The sequence below is a fragment of the Danio aesculapii genome, chromosome 15 (assembly GCF_903798145.1).
Source record: "Danio aesculapii chromosome 15, fDanAes4.1, whole genome shotgun sequence".
Lineage (NCBI taxonomy): Eukaryota > Metazoa > Chordata > Actinopteri > Cypriniformes > Danionidae > Danio > Danio aesculapii.
Window position 1 is genome coordinate 10633973 of NC_079449.1, and position 24203 is coordinate 10658175.

At 35.7% G+C, this 24203-nt stretch overlaps 1 protein-coding gene across 1 annotated transcript; it reads left to right on the forward strand.

Moving 5' to 3' along the window:
* The first annotated feature begins 3661 nt into the window (after positions 1 to 3661).
* Positions 3662 to 23321, forward strand: trpc2a (transient receptor potential cation channel subfamily C member 2a). Its single transcript, XM_056474178.1, has 13 exons — positions 3662 to 3676; positions 4869 to 5561; positions 7781 to 7984; positions 10254 to 10418; positions 14211 to 14385; positions 14489 to 14689; positions 16026 to 16188; positions 16295 to 16387; positions 18588 to 18780; positions 20559 to 20686; positions 20767 to 20836; positions 20927 to 21059; positions 22933 to 23321. Exons 1-13 carry the CDS (start codon positions 3662 to 3664, stop codon positions 23271 to 23273), a joined length of 2574 nt encoding a protein of 857 aa, XP_056330153.1. The 3' UTR covers positions 23274 to 23321.
* Positions 23322 to 24203: the final 882 nt, after the last annotated feature.

The window sequence follows — 24203 nt, forward strand, 5'->3', positions numbered from 1 at the left end:
ACCTATACACTCTCACATTCACACACATACACTACGGCTAATTTAGTTTATTCAATTCACATATCGAGCATGAGTTTGGACTGTGGGGGAAACCGGAGCATCCAGAGGAAGCCCATGCCAACACAGGTAGAACATGTAAACTGAAATGCCAGCTGGCCCAGCCGGGACTTGAACGAGTGTCCTTCTTGCTGTGATGCGACAGTAACCACTGAGCCACTACGTCACCTCTACTACAATGTATAGTTCTAACTAAAAATCACATTTAATATTCTATTAAGGAATAAAAGCCACTATATCATGGAGTAAAACCACAGCAAATGTACATTTCGTGTGAACTATCCTAACATAACTCAATTCCCTGCAGAATTTGTATATATAAATGCATAAAACTGTCCTATAAATCTTGTTTACTCCTAACTCTCAAGCTAATATGATCGACAGTTAAGTAATAATTTGCGGATTACGGCAAGTGCATGTTTTTGATATTATCAGCAGATTTAAACATCAAGTGGATTGTCCAGCCTTCAGAGGCTGATGAATGAGCACTCATTAGAATTGCAAAGGCAGAGTGGAGCGTGATTCCAGACGGGCTTTGACAGGGCCACCAGATTCCATCGGGGTAATTAATTTGCCACATTCAAAAGGACGGAGGGTGTACTTCTCGAAATTAGGCCGGTAAAAGAAGTGGCAAAGGGTCATGATCAATTGATTATCACGGCGACTGAGATGGAGGCGACACGGCTGTTTAATGATTAATGCTTTTGTTTGCGTGCGTTCAGAGAAACCCTTCCCATGCTAATCAAGTTCAGATAAGTTTCAGCTTTAACAGAGTTTGACAAGGAAAGCAATAACGACACATGTATTGTGGTAGGAGAGACTCTAATTTGTGGTCTTGTATTATATACACTGGCAGTGAAATGTCTATCTGCTGAACTTGTTCGATAAAATGTGCTAACAGTAATTTTGAGATATATTATAGTCAATTAAAAGAACTGTTTAATATGGTAAAATATTTCAAATTACAATTTATTCCTGTGATGACAAAGCAGAATTTTCAGCATTATTGCTTGCTTATTGTCACATAATTCATCACGTCGTAAAATTCTCAATAACTTCATTATTGCTGGTGCTCACTTAAATGGTTACAACGGTTTAATAATTTTGAGGGTACATGTGATAATTGTTGGTCTTTTGCAGGATTCTGTCACATGCACGTTTAATATTAAAGCGGCACAATGGCTTAGTAGTTAGCACTGTTGCTTCACAGCAAAAAGGTCGCTGGTTTCAGTCCTGGCTGGACCAGTTGCCATTTCTGTGTGGAGTTTGCATGTTCTCCCTGTGTTTGTGTGGGTTTCCTCCAGGTGCTCCAGTTTCCCCCACAGTCCAAAGACATGCACTAGAGGTGAATTGAATGAACTAAATTGGCCATAGTGTATGAGTCCGTGTGTGTGTGTGTGTGAGTGAGTGAGTGAGTGAGTGTATGGATGGATGTACTGGGTTGTGGCTTGAAGGCCATCCACGGTGTAAAACATATGGTGAAATAGTTGGCAGTTCATTCCGCTGTGGCGACCCATGATAAATAAGGGACTAAGCCGAAAAAAATGAATGAATGAATATAAATTCATATATAATACATGACTATATTTTTGACAATACAATATTTTTAGGGATTGTAAAGATTTTTTGTAAAGCCTCTAATGATTACCAAGACTACATTTTATTGATCAAAATAGATTTATGACAATACAACCAAAACATAACTGTGCTACATTACAACAAAAAAAGCTTTTTAAGCTTTTCTATTTTAATACATTTATTAAAATATAATCTATTCTAATAATGGCAGTGCTGAATTATTATTATCAGTTATCCAGTCTTCAGTGTCAGATGGTCCTTTTAAAAATTTAATATGTTGATTTAGTGTTCAATTACTTTTGATGAGCAATTATTAATTTATTCATTCATTCATTTTCGGCTTTGTTCCTTTATTAATCTGGAGTCGCCACAGAGCAATGAACCGCCAACTCATCCAAATCAATTTATCCAACTTGTTTTTAATGCAGCGGATGCCCTTCCAGCTGCAAGCAATTATTAATATTATATTTATTTTGTTTCAGTTTTTGCAAAATACTTTGATAAATAGAAAGTTCAAAACTGCATCTTATTAAAATATGAATCTTTTGAAGCATATTTAATGTCATTTATGTATTTAACTAAGTATTTTTGTGGATTAAATCTAATAATTTATTTAAAAATCAAACAAAAAAAACTGTTTTGAATGGTAGTTAATATTAAGACCAATTTCAAGACAAATGTTTTTTGGAAGAATCAGCATAATATGGGCGTCATAGTGGGTAACACAATCACCTCACAGCCAGAAGGTTGCTGGTTCGAGCCTCAGCTGGGTCAGTTGGCATTTCTGTGTGGAGTTTGCATGGGTTTTCTCCAGGTGCTCCAAATTCCCCCACAGTCCAAAGACATGAAGTACAGTTGAATTGAATAAGCTAAATTGGCCGTAGTGTATGTGTGTGAATGCAAGATTGTACTACATCCACTGTGCTGGATAAGTTGGCCGTTCATTCTGCTCTAGTGACCCCTGATTAATAAAAGGACTAAGCAGATAAGAAAATCAATGAATCAGCAGCATAATGACTTTATGGAATCAATTGACACTAAAAAGTAGAAATTTTTAATTTGACATACAAGCATAAATTACATTTAAAATATATTAAAATATTTTTTATTATTTGCAACATTTTTGTTGCTTTTAATTCATAATTTATTTTATTGTCTTGATGAGCACAGGAGAAGCTTCCAAAAACATTTAAAAACCTTATAGTAATTATTCCTGAATTTTGCGGCACGTTGACTCAGTGGTTAGCACTGTCAACTCACAGCAAGAAGGTTGCTGATTCAAGTCCCTGCTGAACTTTCGGTTGGCATTTGTGTGTGAAGTTTGCATGTTTGTGTGGATTTCCTGTGGGTGGTCCGGTTTCCCCCACAATCTAAAGACATGCACTATAGCCAAATTGGATGAACTAATCTTGACCCAAGTGTACGAGTGCGTGTGAGAATGCGAGTATGGATGTTTCCCAGTACTGGGTTGCAGCTGGAAGGGCATCCGCAGAGTAAAACGTATGACGAAATAGTTGGCGGTTCATTCCACTGTGGCGACTCCTGATAAATAAGGGACCAAGCCGAAGGAAAATGTATTAATGAATTCCAAAATTTTAAATGTCTGTGTAGAGTATATTGGCACTAAACAGAAAATTTGTGATACAAACAGTCTTTTTAATCGTGCCAAGATTCATCAGTTCAACATGTACCAAGCCACAATAGTGGTATTGTAGAAGCCAAACTTAAAGTGTAATTATCTAAATGAAATGCACCAGTACCGTGTGCTAATGAGTGCCCTTCCTCAGGGAGCAGCTCTGTTATTGGTGCTGAGTGGGTGGTACAGGCTAATTCCCAGAACAAGATGATACATCAGGAGGCAAAAACAAGCCTGGTGCAGAGGCACAAAATCACTAAAAGGGTCTAGGAGGTGACAACCACATTGTGCCTTTCTGGATTCATCACCAGTGCTGATATGAAAGAGCTGCTCACTGATTTAGTCTGAGATCTTCATCAAGTGAAGTTCTGAGGAGATCAACTAAAGAAAATGGAAAACCTTACGGTGAGTCAGAGAATTGTAGATTTTAAATGTGATCACTTTTTTGTTTGCTTTAAAACAAAACAAAGGCCAACTTTTAGACAAAGTAAATCAGAGAGCATAAAAGACCTGTACCTGTACTAAAACAATCATAAATCAATGAAACTGAGTAAGTTATTGCTGGGTGTATATGGTAAAATTTAGAAATAATGTGGTAAGTTTATTATAATTTTAGCCAAGTACACTATACAGTATAAATCGAAATTATTATTTCAGCTGCAAAGCAACATCGCAACCTGACATTTTAATCAATATGCATAATGTTTGGTTTTTGTTTTTTTTATAAAAGCGGTAACATCTTTATTGTTCAACTATGGAATATAGTTCATAAATAACATAATAGTGTGCATCAAAGTCAAAGATGAGATGTTTGGTTTAAAGTGTTAGGATTAAATTAAATTTACTAAAGTAATTTGGTAAATGTAGAAAGCATGTTACTGTAAATGCAGGTGAAGTGTTTAATTCAATGTTTCAAAATATGGGCAAAATATTTTACTGTCATTCAGACTAATGTGGATCATTTATTTATATATTTATACTAACATTTTTTCTGATCTGTACTTCTAAAATTATACATCTTATACATTTTTGAAATTATTAAATACTAGTTGTTGTTAATAGATGAAATCAAGAGGCTTAAAAGCCATTAAATGGTTCTTATTCTAAACATGCCTGGAAAAATACTAATTTAAATATTTTCAAGATTTATTTTATGCTCACCAAGACAACATTTCTTTTCTTCTACTTCTTATTTTCAAACAATAAAGTAAGAATTTTAATATAAATATTAAAATAATAATAATAATAATTATTATTATTTTTATTATTATTATTATTATTATTACCACCACGACTGAAAACAGTTTTCTGATTTAATACATTTCAAAATTTCAGTAACAAATCCAAATAATATGCTAAATTGGTGCTCAAGAATAATTTTGCAGTGTGCATATAGACATAGTCACATTATTAATGAAGTTTAAATAAATGCATGACTTTTTTTGCCTTTACTGTCAATTTTGAACTATGTATTTTTGTAAAGTATTAAAGCAAAACAAATAAATAAATAAAATAATAAAAAATGTCTCATTTAACCGTCCAAGTATGATTTGGTGTGTGTTTTTACAATCTCCTGTCTCCTCACCTTCATGAGCAGTCAGACAACTGGCGGGAGATCGTGAACAAAAAGCTCCACTTTCCACCAGAGCTGATCCTTGCCATCCAAGAGGGCAACATGGCCTGGGTGGACAGCCTGCTCTCCCTGGGTGACGGGATCATCCGTCAACTGGACGAGTCTGAGGACCGGCTCTGGAGAGAAGCCTTGAACCTCTCCATCCGTCTGGGCAGCGAGGACATCATGACTTCCCTTCTCCTGGGCGTCAAGTTTGACTTTCGGCAGATTCACGAAGCTCTATTAGTGGCAGTCGACACCAACCAGCCAAGGTTTGTCAAACACCTCCTGGATCGGCTGGATCTGGAGAAAGGCAACAAGATGGACGTTCGCTCCTTCAGCATGGCAATCTTCGACCACTCCATTGATGATTCCCAGTTTGCTCCTGGAGTGACGCCACTGACTTTGGCCTGCCAGAAGGACTTGTATGAGATCGTGATGATGTTGACGCAGAGAGGCCATGACATTCCTTTGCCACATGCGATTTCTTGCACATGCTTGGAGTGCAATAATGGACGTCAATACGACTTGCTCAAGTTCTCCCTGTCCCGTATAAATACATACAGAGGAATTGCCAGCCGTGCGTATTTGTCGATCACGTCTGAAGATGCCATGCTCAGCGCTTTCCACCTCAGCAAAGAGCTGCGCAAACTGTCGAAGAAAGAACCAGAGTTCAAGGTGAGCTCGGACAAATGTGCATTCATTTACTGAAAGCATTACAAACAATAAAAATTATTCATTGTTATTACTTGTATTTCTTTTTCTATTTTTAGTAAATGAAAACTAAAACAATCGTCAAAAACCATTTTTGTTAACTGAAATAAAATTAGAAAGTTCACAATAAATGAAAAACTAAAACTAACTGAAACTAGCATAAGTCATGTGACTTATTGAATATAAAAAGATTCTGTTATGTAACTGGAATAAAAATAGTAAGCAAATATAAGCAATTTTCATTATATATTGATTATTTTCATAATTTTCACAATAATCATAGTAAGCTCTCATACGGCGGTTTAGTGAAGTACCTGAAGATGGCACTTTTCTAGACAAAAGTTTTTCTTTATTTCTTTAAATGTATACATGATTTTTAATATAAAGTAGTTTGTTTGAATTCTTCATAATTTTTACTTTTATTAATTTAAGCTGATTTGTGTGGTTTTGGCTCCTGTCGGTTCAAACTATTATTTCACTTTCATTACTAAAAGGTTTGAACAAGAGTTCAGGTAAGCTGTGCAAACACTAAACTTTGTTCTGCAATGGACTGGTCCTGTTAACACTTTTAAACTAGAATTACTAAAACTAAATAGAAATGTGTTCTTAAATAAAAAATAAAAAATGTACTAAATTAATACAACTATGAATCAAACATACTAAAACTAAAACTTACAGCTAATTTAAAAATAGTACTGAAACCAAAGGCAATTTGAACATGCAAAACTATAAAAACCTTAAAAATGAGTATGTTTTGAGTGACTCGTGTTGAAATCTATAGATTAGTATATTAACATACAGTAAACTAGCATATAAAATCATCTTATTTTAAGTACAAACTGTTACAAGGATTTTCAGAAAATTGTGAAAAATCTATTGAATTCTAGATACCACTCTGCATTAATTAACTGATTTGAAAAAGCAATTCGTATTGTATAGTAGTTATTAGCCATATATCATATCAACAGATTTTTAAAAAAAAAAGTCGTGACAATCATTCTCAGTTTATGCATGAAATCCTATAAGGAGACTTCTAACAAATTTCCCACCGCTAAATTACAGATATATTGAATGTTACTGTACTGCTAACCTGGAGCAACAAAACAGCGAACAAATCTTTGGCCACAAATAAGCTATTGTGTGCTAGTGATGTTTAAATATCTAATGTTCTATTCTCATCACGACAGACAAATCAAATAAAGCACAAAGACAAACATACTCACTCAATTTCCACTACTGATTGGATAGTTTTCGTAGTAAAACCTTATAATTTCAAGTGATTATATTTTTACAAATAGAAGTTCCCATAACCGGAAGTCCAACCCCTATTTTGAAATACAGTAGACGCGTGTGGAAAAAGATAAAAGATGAATAAGAAATACAAATACAATACCTGAAACATAAAATTTTTAAATAATAGTCGTTTTGCACTTCAGAAAATGGCTGGCTTACACACAGACTTGCAAACATCAATGTTTACAGCACAAAAACTCGTAACGAGGTGAAGGGCGTGGCCAAAAAAGGCGCAGCTTCAATTAAAGCACTGTATCGCCAGCAGGGGTCACTAATGTACTTAAGTACATTAATGACAGTTCTTTGTTTTGATGGAATATATAATAGATGGAGGAAATGCAGCAAAACACACAGCAAGACAATTTCAGTGTAATGAGCTCACTGATGTCTCTTTATAGAGTAATTAACAATGCCTTTAAACAAGTGTCAACCAATCAGAATCAAGGAAAAGAACTATCCATTTATAGTATTAATTAAACTTTAATAAATAATAAAAGCTGATTTTTTTTTTTTTGTAGAATTTTTTTTTAATCAAGCATTTGGTTTTACATCCTAACTATAAATAATAAAATTATTTGTAATGCTTTTAATGGTTATAATAAAAATTCAATATTTATGGTCGTGTACATGGGTCTCTACTATAGAGTGTAAGGTCTCTACTAATAATTTTATTGGTAACACGTTAAAGCCAAAAACATATTAATAAAATATGTCCCAAATGCACATTAGAAATTATTACAGGTTTTGGTGGTTTACGGTTGATGGTTTTAATGGTATTTGTAATGGAAACTATTAGAATTTGTGATGGTTTCTATTGTTTGTATTTTTTTTTTGTAAGCACAAATGTACACTAAATGATAGAGTTTTAACCGTTGGTCACTGGTGTTCAGCCTCAGTATCTGGCTCTAGAGGAGCTGTGTCAGGAGTTTGCGGTGGAGCTTCTGGGAATGTGCCGGAATCAGAGTGAAGTTTCCACCATCCTCAACAGTGCTGAAGGGGACAGTGAGGATGAGGAGCTGGACGAACAGACCTTTGAGGAAGGCATTCCCAACCTTGCTCGCCTGCGTCTGGCCGTCAACTACAATCAGAAACAGGTACTGGTTACAGCATCAGCAACACCGAAAAATATATATATATTTACAGCTGAAGTCAGAATTATTAGCCCCCGTTTATTATTTTTCCCCCAATTTCTGTTTAACGGACAAAAAGATTTTCTCAACAGATTTCTAAACATAGTTTTAATAACTCATTTCTAATAACTGATTTATTTTATCTTTGCCATGATGACAGCAAATAATATTTTACTAGATATTTTTCAAGACACTTCTATACAGCTTAAAGTGACATTTAAAGGCTTAACTAGGTTAATTAAGTTAACTAGGCAGGATAGGGTAATTGACAATTTATTGTATAATGATGGTTTGTTCTGTAGACTATTTAAAAAGAAATAGCTTAAAGAGGCTAGTAATTGACCTTAAAATGTTTGTTTTTTTTTATGTTAAACTGCTTTTATTCTAGCCGAAATAAAACAAGACTTTCTCCAGACGAAAAAACATTCAGACATACTGTGAAAATTCTTACACTGTTAAAAATAATATTAATTTAAAAAAAATTCTAAATTAAAAAAAGGGGGGGGCTAATAATTCTGACTTCAACTGTATATATTAATAGGATTTACTAAATTGTTTTAAAAGGCAAGTTGTTGCAAACAAATTTATATAAGCTGAATTTAAACAAACAAATTAAGTTGAACATTACTTCATTTAATTTGTTTGTTTAAATTCAGCCCATATAAATTGTTCACAACACTTACCTAAAGATTTAGTAAATTCAGAGAATCTTTTTTTTTTTTTCAGTGAACCCAATGTGATCATACCACTATATCTGTACCAGGTCTTTTCCTTAAAAAAAATTAACTGCATAGCTGAATCTGAAACTAGTCTAGATCCGTATTAATTTTAGTATAATTTAGAAACTTTTTATGACCACATTGGCCCTCTTTTAAAGGGGCCTCTATTGGCTGCCCGTCCAATTCTGAATTTATTTTAAAAAGTGCTTTTACTGGTATATAAATCCCTTTATAATCTAGCCCCAATCTATCTCTTAGAGCTGTTGCAGTTTTACACTCCCGTGAGATCTCCTAGATCAAGTGATCAAAATCTTTTTTAGTTCCTCAGTCCAGACTGAAATGTAGAGGGGACAGAGCTTTCTCTTGGCGGGTCCTCGGTTATGGAACACCTTGCCACTTGAGATTAGAATGGCTCCATCACTATTTTTAAACCACTCCTTAAAACGTACCTTTTTAGCTTGGCTTATTTTAATAGTCCTTTCTTACTGCTACATTTTTTTCAGTCATTTCTCGTCTTATTTGTGTGTTTTTATCTTCTGTCTTTTTTTACTTTACTTTGTCTAATGTACAGCACTTTGGTCAGTCTTGTGACTCTTTTTAAATGTGCTTTATAAATGAACTAGAAAGTTTTTATTAATATATTTTGCAGCTACTTGCTTATGTGAACATACAGCATATTAGGGCAATTTAATTTAAAATTAAGTTTAATTTTAAAAAGTTATAGTTGGTGCTATTTTAAAATTTTATTTGAGTTTGATTTTAAATTTCATTTTAATTTTATGGTTTCAGTAATTATTTATTAAACAGATTATTTTGCTTGTTAAAATTATTAATTTTGTGTTTGGCAATTTGGGTCAATAATCAATTTTATAAGTTTCAGTTTTAGCTAGTGTTATTTAATATTTGCTTGAAATTTAACTACTCTTATTATTGTAACTTTTTTATATTTAAATAAAGATGTCTCCTCACCTTCATGAGCAAATATATATTTATATTTATTATATTATTTGTAAAAATCCTTCATTTTAGTTTCATATTGTTATAATAAATTAAATTGTAAAATAAATTGTAATGGTTAAATATTAGAAATAACCATATTTTATATTTAGTTTAGTTGGTTAAATGAAAATGAGTAATATTGTCTTGGCAACAATAAAAAAAGAAAGTTTAGATTTATTTAAACTACAATAACCCTGGTTCATGCAAACATCTTTCAAAACTGCACAGAAATGACTAATCATTTTCGGATGGTTGCCAAGGCATCATCATCACATAGATTTTTCCTTTCTTTTAATATTTACTATAGTGAAAACATAACTGCAGTTTCAGTTAACTATAAAAACCAAGGTTCAGACCTCCACTGCCCACGCAGACTGATGGATTTGAGAAGAAACGCAGGGCATGTGAGCACCATCTTTCAAAAACAGTGGTTTGACCCCTGCGTTGTGCCGTATGGGAAGCCTGATTGATTGACAGTTGGCTGGGAGGCCTGACTGTTTGTTTTCATCTTCTAGTTTGTGACTCATCCCATCTGCCAGCAAGTGCTCTCCTCCATTTGGTGCGGGAGTCTGTCCGGCTGGAGAGGGAGTCGAACCACTTGGAAACTGCTGGTGTCTTTGGGGATTTTTCTGACCATGCCAATCCTGTGCCTCATTTACTGGATCGCCCCAAAGTCTAAGGTACACTACTGGTGGCTATCAGGGTTAAGATAGTGTAAACATGACTCAAAAGTGATTTTTAGGAAGTTATCGGCTAATTTAGATTATCATTTTGTTTACAAATGGGTAAAACTGATTATTCAATAATTGTATTTAAGTTTATAGTTTGCGTACATGTAAAAGATTGTTTCATTAAGCTGATTGACAATGGTTTCAGCATTTTTTTTTACATTACCATACTGGTAAAATAGCCGATCTAATGAAGTGTTTTCTGGTGGCTATGAGCATATTTAATTTATCAGTTTGCTTCTAAACTGGTAAAATGGGTCATTTCATCAATGGTTATCAAACAATTCAAGTTACCAGATTTCCCTGATACATTATTTCATCAAGCTATTTTATTGGTGATTATTATCTTCATATTTAGGTTATTGGTGTTCATGTACACTGGTAAAAGTACACTGGTGTTTTTCCAAGGTGATTTCTAGAATTTATCAGCATATTTAGGTTATTGGTTTGTCTAAACTTGTAACTTGTATAGGTTATAGGTAGAATCGGAATCTGTGCGCACAGAATTCTGCAGATTTTCACAGATTTTTAGCCCATCATTAATTCTGTTTATTTACTTGAGTAAATGTGTGTAAATCTATATTTATTCAGTTTTTTAATTAATTATCATAATATTATTGACCAATATGAAAGTGTTCAACTGATTTATGTACAATACAGTTTGTACAGTAATATTTTCTGTCTTTTAGTAGATATATTATATGAGAGACTTGCTTTGTTTACCAAATAAAGTGAATCTAACTGGATTTGCACTTTAAACATTAAATAAAAGTTAAAAAGATAATATTTTTTATTTCACATATTAAGGTTTTAGTTATGATACTCCCAAAATAATTCCTCAGATTTTCACCTAATTCTCCGCAGAAATAGCAAAAAAACGTCCACGGATTTCCTCTGGCCCTAGTTATAGGTTTGTTTGCCTGTTGATATAATTGCCCATTTTTCCAAGTTGTTTTTTACTATTATCAGTGTAAATATCATCAGGTTTGCATGTAAACTTATGTCAAGGTGATTTGAGTTTCTGCGGGTTTCACCAAGTTAAATTGAAGACTTTAACACCATTATGACTGAAATTTTAGACTTGTATATGGCTAAATGCTATGGATTTTATTCTAATATCCCAGTTCGAAAAGATTTTCACTAGCCATAAAAATGATTGCAATCCAATACAATAATAATAATAATTTGGTTTTAATATTTTATTAAAATTTCAAATATATCCATTCACAAACCCTATAACCCTTATCAAGAATAGAACAAAACATAGCCGTCAATTAAATGTAGACTTAAGACCTACAACACAACATTTCAGTAGATTTAAGACATTTTAAGGCCTAAAATTTAGCTTTTGATTTTTAAGACTTTAAGACGCCGCGGATACCCTGTAAAGTTAGTTATCTGTAAAACAGGTTAATTGCCACTAGTTATCAGGGTATGTTGGTTATTAGAGCCAGATAACATAATGAACAAGAATTAACTGCCAAGTCTAACCAGCCTAAACACACAACCACAAACAAGATAATCAACCAAAGTGCATTACCAAAGTGACGGTTTCGATTAGGATTGGCGCGAAAACGTGATGAAAGCCTAAATCGCCTCCATCGTGAAATTTACCATTAAAAAAAAAAGCATGCGTTTCATTCACGGACTCGTCTCAAAGCTTGTCCTCATACAACACAGCCGTCTTGTTATTGACCATTAAATTAACGTTGACAAGCAATGTGCTAAAAACAGACTGTACCGTAACTCATATAAAACGAGCAAAAACTACATAACACTGTAAACCGACTGCTGACGAAGCCCGTTGGTAGCTATTAGCTTTATCCAGCAGTATTTTAACCTATCCATGTAGTATTTACTAGTGTGACACAAGGGCTTTGTTGTCAAATAGTAACATTACCTGAAAATATATCTCAGTAGTAGGAATTCCAAATTGTGATAACGTACCTGAATGTAGGAAGGCGATGAAATGGCGGGCTTTTCCGTTTGAAAAAATTAATCGTCACTCCCTCGAGGCTCTTCGCCAATTCACCAATAGGATGAATTAACCCAAGTAGTACACCAGGGGGGATTTTTGTGATTGAAATGATTGATTAAACCTCTAACAGTTTCAGGCTGTAGACTTGTGCATGCTATGGGAAGGGAAGGTCTGGAGCACCATCAAACAAGGTGTGTGGACAAAATGCAAATATAGTAAAAAAAATAAGAAGGAACTCCAGCAACACTTTTAATAAAAGGAGAGAAGACAATTTAATGAAATAAAACAAATACCAATGCGTTTCAGCTTAAAAGCCTTTCTCAGGGCACAACAACACATATCATAGACAACCATTTCCAGTGGCTTTAAATACACATCTCCCATTAGAACAGATTAGAAACAGCTGATGAACCAGACTCCGGTCCTCGACCCAATGAAGGTGCGGTCACACTTGACTTTTCTTCCCATAGACTTTCATTTATACGCACGCGAATGCGTCAGACCGGAAACGCGGGGTCATGCGTTAAGTTTCGCAGGTTGCTGTGGTGCAAAGTTCAAGCTTGGTGAACTCTAACCTGCTAAATCGCATCCCTTGACTGCATGAGACCAGTCGAGGATCAAAACAGCACCTCTCTGGGCAAAAATGTAAAACATGGAGCAATGGCTTGCTTTTTTAAATGTCTAATAAGCTTGTTTAATCCCGCCCCTTTTCGCAGCGCCGTACGACAGAATTTCGCACACACAAAGCCCGGTGTGACCGTAGCTTTAATCAGCAGGAACTAACTACACAAGTTGTAATCAATCAACTGACATGAATTCATCAAACACTTTCAGAAATAAAGGTGCAAAATCTGTTACTGAGATGGTACCTTTTCAAAAGATACTTTTTTTTGTTCCTAACAGGTCCCTAAAGGTAAATATTATATCTAAAAAGTACAGATGTGTTCCTCACAGTACTTAAAAATACAAAAGTGAATGTTAAAAGTACAAAAGTATACCCTAAAGTTACTAATGCCCACCTGTATAAAAAAAATAAAAATAAAAAACATTCTTAATCTTTAATTAGATGTTCTAAGATGGAGATGTATATTTCAAGTGTTTGGAAATGTTTGTATGTGATGAGGTATTGTGCCCTGAAAGACATTTGAGACAAAAAATATTGGCATTTGTTTTATTTAGTTAAATTGTCTCCTTTTATTACAAGTGTTGCTAGAGTTCTCTATTTTTTACTTTATTTGCAGACTTGCACATGTAGTCTCCGACCCAATACACTCAATAGAGCTAGTGAGTTAGGAGTATGCATTAAAAGCATTGCACGGTCTCAGCTTGCATGTTACTGATCAGTCTAAAAAAGTTAGTTTATTTAATTCACAAAATGGTTTGTCATAAAAGTAAAATATGTGTTAGGAAATGTAAGTTTCATGTTGTTAATGTACAAACTATGTTAATGTTTTGGCCAAATAGTCCTCTCACAGTGTTGTGTATGCTTATAATTACCGTGTAATCTTTACGCTAAAGTCATAAATCAAAATTATAGAAACATTTTAATCAAAAGATTCTTTGCTCTCCATGGGTTTTAAATTGAACCATTTTTTGGTTAAAGTTATTGGCCAAACAGGCATTCTCCATTTTTAGTGTAAGTAAATAGACTTATTATATAAATGTAATAAAAACAAATTAAAGTAAAATGTAATGTGCATTTATATAGCGCATTAATTGTGTAAACATAATATGTATAGTATTATAGTATATTTTTTTCCTGGCAGCTGGGTAAACTGCTAAAGGTTCCTGTGATCAAGTTCCTGTTGCACTCGGCATCATACATGTGGTTCCTCATCGCGCTCTTGACAGAGTCCATCTTAATGGAGATCTACCGAACTGATTTTGCCTCCCGAAATCAGAACATTCTTCATAACTCTCTCCATATGGTGTGGGTCGCAGGTAAGTTGTGCTGCCAAATAAAAACATCAAATCACTTCAAATCTGTAAACAATAATACATGATTAATAAGTAAGATGTCTGTTTTCTTTTTGCGCATTGGTAGGTTTCTTCTGGTTTGAGTGTAAAGAGGTCTGGATTGAGGGATTAAAGAGTTATTTTCTGGATTTATGGAATATTCTGGATATGATGGTGCTGAGTATGTATCTGGCTTCATTCACACTTCGCGTCCTCATCATGCTGAAGGGATATTTCTATTGTCTGGACTCCAGCACACAAGAGCTCTGTCACTACTTCACCAACACAGGTCTCGCATCAGGTTTTATTTAACCAACATGTCTATTTACTAGTCATAAGTCACTACATATATTATCTTTTCACATAATTAAGTTAATAATACTAATACTAATAATAATAATAATTATTATTATTATTATTATTATTATGGCCGACGCAGTGGCGCAGTAGGTAGTGAGCAAAAGGTCAATGGTTCGAGCCTCGGCTGGGTCAGTTGGCGTTTCTGTGTGGAGTTTGCATGTTCTCCCCGTGTTCGTGTGGGTTTGCTCTGGGTGCTCTGGTTTCCCCCACAGGTCCAAAGACGTGTGGTACAGGTGAATTGGGTATGCTAAAATTGACCGTAGTGTACATGTGTGTATGAATGTTTCCCAGTGATGGGTTGCGGCTGGAGGGGCATGCGCTGCGTAAAACATATGCTGGATAAGTTGGTGGTCCATTCCGCTATGGCGACCCCAGATTAAAAAAGGGACTAAGCTGAAAAATAAAATGAATGAATGAATTATGGGGCGACGCAGTGGCGCAGTAGGTAGTGCTGTTATCTCACAGCAAGAAGGTCGCTGGTTCGAGCCTTGGCTGGGTCAGTTGGCATTTCTGTGTGGAGTTTGCATGTTCTCCCTGCGTTTGCGTAGGTTTCCTCCAGGTGCTTCGGTTTCCCCCACAGTCCAAAGACATGCAGTACAGGTGCATTGGGAAGGCTCAATTGTCCGTAGTGCATGAGTGTGAATGAGTGTGTATGGATGTTTACCAGAGATGGGTTGCAGCTGGAAGGGCATCCCCTGCGTAAAACTTGCTGGATAAGTTGGCGGTTCATTCTGCTGTGGCGACCCCGGATTAATAAAGGGACTAAGCTGAAAAGAAAACGACAAACGAATGAATTATTATTATTATTAGATTGTATTTTCAATTAAAAAATGATTGTTGTTGTGTGGAATTATTATTAATATCATCATCATCAATAATAATAATAATAATAATAATAATAATAATAATAATAATAATAATAATAATAATACCACACAACAACAATAATATTTTTTTATAATAATAATAATTATTATTATTATTATTATTATTATTATTAACAATAATATTTAGATTTTAAATTGCTGATTAAATAGGCAATATTTTTCCATTTATGATAAAATGTTTATTATTATTAATAACAGCAATAATTATATTTAATTATACTAATATTATTCTATTTTAAGTAAATAATATCATTAATAATAGCAATGCATTTTATTGCCATAATTACAAACTAAATATTATCATTTTCATTTACCAATAATTATAACAACATTAAAAATATAATTCTAGTAGATTTATAACCATATGTTTCTGCCCAGTGCGAGAGGACTGGAGGCAGGAGGATCCTCAGCTGATTGCAGAGACTCTGTTTGCCGTGACCAGCATGTTGAGCTTCACTCGTCTTGCCTACATTCTGCCGGCCCACGAATCTCTGGGAACCCTGCAGATCTCCATGGGCAGGATGATCGATGACATGATGAGGTCAGATCGCAGGGTTTCATCTTTACGATCCCTTGTCCAATATGCCTATACAAGCAGACCACGAGGGGAAAAATGGCTCTCATCAAATGTTTTTCTTGCTCCACAGGTTCATGTTCATCCTCATGATTATTGGAACAGCATTTCTGTGTGGAATAAACAACATATACGTCCCATATGTTATATCTCCACATCTTGGCAGGTGATTAATGATTTGTTTACATAGAAATTCACCCAGATGATCAATCTTTTAGGCAAGACACAGCAAATTATCTAACAGTTATTACCATTATTCCTCAGTTAATTGATTACATAAAAAAAAAATTATAATTACACGTTTTCTAAAATCTTAAAGAGGACCTATTATGTAAAAATCAACAAACACAGTTGTGTGGCAGCAGGGTGAATATAGCCCGCCTCTAACAGTATAATTATTAATTCTATTTTTATTAAATCACACTTGATAAAAACAGCCTGCAGAAACACTTTAATTGACAATTTCTTTGTACGTGTCACCAGGGGAGGAAAAGTCCCGTCCATTTGTCTCTTCCTCATTAGTATTAGTGATGGATTATTTTACTTACTCGGAACTTTTTGCCAAAATATAAATAAAATGTTACGAGTTATCCTCCATAAACAGCTACCTTATTGTGGTAGAGGGGTATGAGTGCCTGAGTGATCCTAAGAGCTATGTTGTCAGGGGCTAATGCCCCTGGTAGGGTCTCCCAAGGCAAAAAGGTCTTAGGTGACAGGTCAAAGTAAACACGGTTCAAAAACCCTTTATGAGCATAATAACATCGAGGACCATGACACCGCCCGGTATGGTGCAGCCAGGGCCCCACCCAAAAGCCAGGCCTGGGGTTAGGGCTCGTGTGAGAGCGCCTGGTCGCCAGGTTTTTTCACACAGAACTTGGTCGGGCTTAGCCTGAAGGAGCGATGTGGGATCATCCTCCTGCAGGTCCATCACCTGCAAGGGGAGGAGTAAGGGGCTGGTGCATTGTGGTCCGAACAGTCAACCACCCGTTCCACAACAACTCGATCGTCGGGCACAGAAACTGGCTCTTGGGACATGGAATGTCACCTTACTGGGAGGGAAGGAACCTGTACTTGTGGGGAAGGGGGAATGGTACCAACTAGAGATAGTTGGGCTCACCTCCATGCACAGCTGAGGATCTGGAACTCAACTTTGTGAGAAGGGCTGGACTTTCTTCTACTTTGGAGTTGCCCACAGTGAGAGGCGGTGGGCTGGTGTGGGCTTGCTTATAGCTCCACCATGTGTTGGAGTTTTCCCCAGTGAACGAGAGGGTCGCCTCCCTGCGCCTTCGGGTCAGGGATAGGTCTCACTGTCTCTCACTCTCACTTTGAGTGATTTGTTTACGTCGCACAGACATTCCCATACCCTTAACCAACGCATACAGTTTCAGCCGTAATCTTCTACTCCACCTGCACAAATGTGCGCATGGATGCACAAATTACCAAATCACTCCCTAGGAGGACTCATCGTTCTCGAGTCAAACAAAAGAATAATTCAAAATGAACAAATTATTCAAGAATGACCCATCATTAATTAGTATAAACAGCCCTGAGTGAGAAGCAGCCATCCGCCATTTGAGTTTTCAACTGCTGAAGATAATGTCAGTGATTATAAATGTGGACATTACAAATAAAAACTAGTCTCTATGGACTGCCTTTTTCTGATACACTTCTTTAGACATTTTCAGTTTTTCACACAGATAACATGAGTCCTGTTTTGAATCTCTCACTATGCTGACAAATAGGCGTTTGTAGCTCCACCCTCTTTTGAAAAAGAGCACAATCTCATTTGAATTTAAAGTGATTCATTAAAGCCTAAAAAGGGGCAGTTCAAGGAGTTATAAAACATTATTTGTGTGTTATTTTGGGGTGAAACTTCACATACAGACTTTAGCGACCTCAGACTTATTTTACATTTCATAAAAAAATAACATAAGTACCCTTTAAGTACTTAAGTTCTCTTTAAATATGCAAATCATGCGCCATTTATTTAAATATGTGATTATTTGCATACATTTCTAGATATTAAAATTTTAACTTTTTGACAATGATTTTAAGAAAAATTATTTTGGGTGCCTCCTTTATGTCCATAATTTTCAAAATACTATAAACATCTAGACAAAAAAAAATCTTCAGTATATAGATGTGTACAAAACCAAAGTTCTGTGAAAATGCAGGAGAAAAAAATTAAAATTAGGTTATAAGTAGACGCAAATTGATAAAGTCCAGCAAAAGAAACGTATTTTGGTTTTCTTATTTCATTTTTAAAGTCTTAAACATTCTAGTCAAAAAAAAAAAAAAAAAAAAAAAAAGTGTTATTTCCTGTAATCTCTCATCTTTAATGTACATGTCATTTGTTATTATTTTAGACTGAATGAGACGTTTAACTTCCTCTTCTGGACCATGTTCGGGATGGCGAACCAGGGATATGTGGACATGCCTGATTATGCTCTGGCGGAGTTTGTGGGACGGATCTTCTATGGGATTTTCACACTGCTCATCGTCATAGTGCTGCTGAACATGCTTATTGCCATGATCTCCAATTCATTTCAGAGGATCGAGGTGAGCGCCTATAATAAGAATACAGCTTATAATAGATTCGGGGTCCGGTTTACTAACAGCTTACACCAAAATTTATTGGAGGAGAGTTTAAATGAGTAATGCAACCATGCAGCGTATTGTTCCCAAAAAAGGGTCTTAATCCATTTAGCTCCTATGTTGTTTAAATTACTTGCACAATATTGTCATTGGCTTTGCTTGATTGTGGTCAAATTTGCACAGGTTTCTGCACTGCTTTTGATATTACAAAATCTGCTGTGTGGGGGGGGGGGGGGGGGGGGGGGGGGGGGGGGGGGGGGGGGGGGGGGGGGGGGGGGGGGGGGGGGGGGGGTTGGGGGGGATGGGAGGCGCTCATTTTCAGTAGATCACTTTTAAATCTTTTCACTCCCATCAGTATTCTGGCACCTGAAGTTTATGTTTATGTTCAGTTTATGACTTTTATTACAGTGTTGTTAGTTTTAGTATTATTAAAATTGAAACTTGAGAATACAAATAAGTCTTTAATTTAAAAAAAAAATTAATTAAATTAATATTTGTTTAAATAAGAATTTATTTTGAAAATGATCTTTCAGCGGATTTACAATTATAGCCAACCATAAGCAGCTTCCGTTCAAAAGTCCGGGATCTGCCTTTTTGTTTATGGCTCGTTTCCACTGACTGGTACGGTAAGGTTCGGTTTGGTACAGGCCACCTTTATGCTGTTTAGGCTGTTCATCCAGACGACGACAAAGTTTGTTTGAGTCCAGATCGACCATGGCTCGTTATTATATGCATTTATAATTCCGCTGTAATCTCTCAGCTGTGTGTGTATTTCAAACATGGCGGGGTTTTTGTTTTCATTCTGGCTTGTTGCGTAAGCGAATGACGTACCTCTGTAAACCAATAGCGTTCAGCTGCACGTGTGGCTCCGCCTTTTGGTACCCTTTCTTGTGTTTGGTACCCTTTCGAAAGGGTGCCGAAAAAGTGGTACGGTTCGGTTCGCTTTTGACAGTGGAAACGGCCATAAAAGCGTACCAAACCGAACCGTACCACTCAGTGGAAACGGGTCACTTTAAAGGCAATGGAAAGAACTTATTCGTCACTATAAAAGTGAAAGCCTACACACACACAAGAGTCTGAGAAAATTGCTAATTTTAGAAGAAAATATCAAGTGGCATTTAGAGGTTTTTGCATCTAATCTCTTCAAATATATATTTTAAAGGACACCTATTATGCCCCTAGAGTGTGTCTGAGAAGTTTCAGCTCAAAATACCATACAAATAATAATTTTAACTCTTTGAAGCTGCCCCTTTTAGGCTTTAATCCTAATTGTTCCGTTTCAGTGACTTGCTTTAAATTCGAATGAGATTGTGCTTCCAGCCTTCTTTCCCCAAAAAGGGGTGGAGCTATAAACACCTGTGTGTCAGCATAGCGGCAGATTCAAAACTCTTATGCTGGACGGCTGCTTCTCGCTCAGGGCTGTCTATGCTAATGAGGGAAGGATCGCCACTAATGGGTGGAGCTTTCCCCCCTTTGAAGACACCGACAAAGGGAGAAAGCAAAGTTTTTCTGCGGACTGTTTGTATGAAATGTGATTGTAAAAAAAAAATTAATAAATAAAAAAAAAAAAATTTAATATTTTTAAGCTGGTTATATTCATATATTCATAACTTTTGCCACACAACTAGGTTTAAACATCTTATAAAAATTATGTTTGCATAATAGATAAATGAATACAATTTGTTTGAACTTTCTACAAATCAGATATGTCCTGTATGCCCAATAATGTCTGTTTCTGGCAGGATGATGCAGATGTCGAGTGGAAGTTTGCTCGATCTAAACTTTACCTCAGCTACTTCAGAGAGGGTCTCACAATGCCTGTTCCCTTTAATATCATCCCCTCTCCAAAGGCTTTCTTTTACATCTTGAGGTAAGACAAAACCTCATAAGCAACAACTATCAAACCCTGTAGTGAAATTTTATGACCTTCTCATCCACATGTTTGTGTAGAGGCATCTTCCAAAAGATCTGCTGTTGCTGCCAGAAGAAAGCTCCAGAATATCCTCCCATCACATCAGTGGTGAGCATCTGATGGGGCTTCTGTCTGGAAATGCACCATCACTCTTGCTTCATTTTAGCTGATGAGGCATTTTCTTTTTTTCTTTTTTAGTCTAGTAACGCCCTGAATAGTGGTGGAGGTCAAGGTGAGGGCAGAGTGCCATACCGCCTGCAGGTCACCAAAGCTCTAGTGCACCGCTACATCGAAGCCGCACGCAGAGAGTTTGAGGAGAGCACACGGAAAGGTAGGTCATTTTCTCTGCTTCTCTGGGTAACGATCCAAAAAAAAAAAAACATGCAGTGATTAAAAAAACTGCCATAGTCAATGGGATCAAATTTATGGCAAAAGTATTGTGCTCCTGAACAGAAAAATAATAAGCGTAAATCCAAAAATTGAAAACGTGCGCACACAAAAAAGAAAACTAAATGCAAAATAAGGAACAACAAGCTCAAAATAATGTTGAAAATTAGCATCTTGTTTTCTTTTTACATTTTCCTCGCTGTCTTTAGTACTCCAATATCAACACTTTGGTCAACTTCTGTTGTTTTTAAATGTGCTTTAGAAATGAATATTGAATTGAATTGATAATGAGCTGAATAAAAAATGAAAACGTGTAAAATGACATTACACAACTGAAATCTGAATTACGTTTTCACTGGATGTTTATCTTTTTGTGTGCTTGTGGTCTTTTTCCCTATGCATTCGTTTCCACTGTCTGCATTTGTATTTTCAAAAGATGCTATTTAAGTTTTATTAAATTCACAGCTGACCTCAGCATTATCATTGGTTTATTAGTTTCTTCTTTAGCCAATCAGCTGAAGGGTGAGCTGATGTCAAATTTGATACCATAAAGTTTGACAAATACTGCATTATATGGAAGCCTGTTTTTATAAAAGAAAAGAAATTTTGACTTAGGTAAAAAATGTACACAGCAGCCTCTGGTGGATTTACGAGAAACTGTAATTGTTATTATTATTATTATTATTATTATTATTATTATCATTATTATTATAAAACGTGTCCCGGTATTGGATACTGTAAAAAATGCAGGGTACCACACAATTCGTTCATGTTGTCCCAATACAAATTGATCAAGTTAACTTAAAAAATTTAAGTGGATTGAAAATAAAACAATTAAGTTGCCCCGCAAAATTGACAATTTTGTCGTTTTAGTTTATTTTAAATCATTAGTTTGGACAAGCGGCTAAATAAATTCATTTGAGTGTATTTGAGATTGTCAAAAAGTTACACAGCGCATTCTGCAAGAAGACGTAGCCCCCAGGACATATTTCTCGGTTCTCAAAAATGTAGCCCTGGGCACATAATTCCATTGAGCCTGGGTTAGACAGGACAGTGCACTGCATTTTACTAAATAAAAAAAAAGTGAACAAAATCCAGCGAACCTCACATTTTTAAAACAGAAAAACATGCTCTGTGCAATCAAACCTACTGTTCTATGTCCTACTGTTTTATCAGTACGACTATTATGTAAGTAATAACTGATGAAAGCCATTGCCATAGAATTTTAATACTTTTTAAAATTTTAATACTTCATTGTATCACCACTAGTTGTGTATTCTTTTTATATTCTTCTTGTTGTCTTGCTCTTGTTTTTATTGTACGGGGTCCTTGCCAGAAAGGTGCCTTTAAATAAAATGTATTATTATTATTATTATTGTTGTTGTTGTTGTTGTTGTTGTTGTTGTTGTTGTTGTTGTTGTTGTTGTTGTTGTTATTATTATTATTATTATTATTAAACGGATCAGAGTTATTTTGCTTATAGTGTACTATGATTGCCACACATTTGTCAGGTTTTTGTTATCAGACAGCTCATGTGTGTTTCCTACACAGCTCATCCAAAGCCTTCTGATCTGTTTGAATAGATGTTTGACAAATTAGATTTAACAGTTATTTTTACATTCATATCATGCTGAACGATTTATGTACTGATGAATGTTATGAACTTTAACTTGGCCAAGACGTTTATCTGAAAATAACTGCATACCTAAGAATCTTTACCAGCCAATCAGAATGAAGTTTTCAGCAGCCCTGTACACTGTTCTCCTAAACACTTCTGTTGTTTCTGCACTAACTGCTATTACTGATGTGCCGCTCAGATGTCGGGAACAGAATCACCGAGCTGAATAAAGTTGTCGGCCGACTGCACACCGAGATGAAGGACTTCCAGCAGAAGCTGAAGTGGCAGAACAAAGGTGAACCAGACCAGGCCAACATCCTGGGCAAATACATCATGGGGGCAAAGAACAATTTCCGGGACTTTGACAAGAATGATGCTATGGGGTGTGAAAACCGTGGTCTGCACTTCCACACTCACCTCAAAGAAGAGAAGAGTAAGGCAGATGAGGACGTCCAGGAAGAGGAGGAGCCAGAGAGCCCTGTGGAGATCCACCCTGGAGAAAAGAGCACTTTGGAGACTGCTCAAACTGCTGATGAGTGAGGAACAAACACTGCACAGCCATTCCTGAAAAACAAGCTATTCACAATATATTAGATCTATTCGGGTTTTCAACCAGGTATAATTTTAAGATGTCATGTTTTAGAACAGATAACCAACCGTGTTCCTGGAGATCTACCTTCATGCAGAATTCAGACCAAACACACCTGTCTGTAATTATCAAGTCCTAGGTCTTCAGGTCCTAGTTAATGGGCTCTATGCACAGCTAGTGTTTTTCAGCCAATGATAAACTTCCGGTGAAAGCTTAATGTGACCATTTTAAATTTCATATGGTTCCTTTTACAGCATCGATGTTGTAACGTAATTACAATACATTCAGTTAAATAAACTTAAGCATTCATTTAGTTGTTCATGAGTAAACCAAGAGGTCACACTTTATTGTGATGGTCAGTTTGTTGAATTTAAGTTACATTGCATCTACATGCCAACTAATTTTCAGGTTAGGGTTAGTGCAAGTTGACATGTACTTGCAAAGTTTCTTATAGTCTGTTTAGCAGCAGTATCAACAGATATTAGGCAGAAAGTACTCAATACTCAAATGGACCATCAAAATAAAGTATTACCAAATGAGATAAAAGACGTATAACAACAAGCGCTGTCAGAATCAGCAGCAAGCGCAGAAACTCTATTGAAAATACTGGGGTAAAATAAATTGTAATATTATAAAAGACATGGTGGGGAACTGCTGCTTGTCCAATCGGAGACACACTTCATATTGTATATCTATCAGGCAGTGAAGATCGATGATTTTTAAAAAAAACAGACCTTAATCGTGGCACTTTTTTAAAAAATGGAAAGACAGTTCACCGGAAGCGATGAGGCTGGTTGGCTGAAAAGTCTGTGCATATACCCCATTAGTTCAGGTGTGTTTGATCAGGGTTGGAGCTGAGCAATTCAAGCAGTATGGATGTG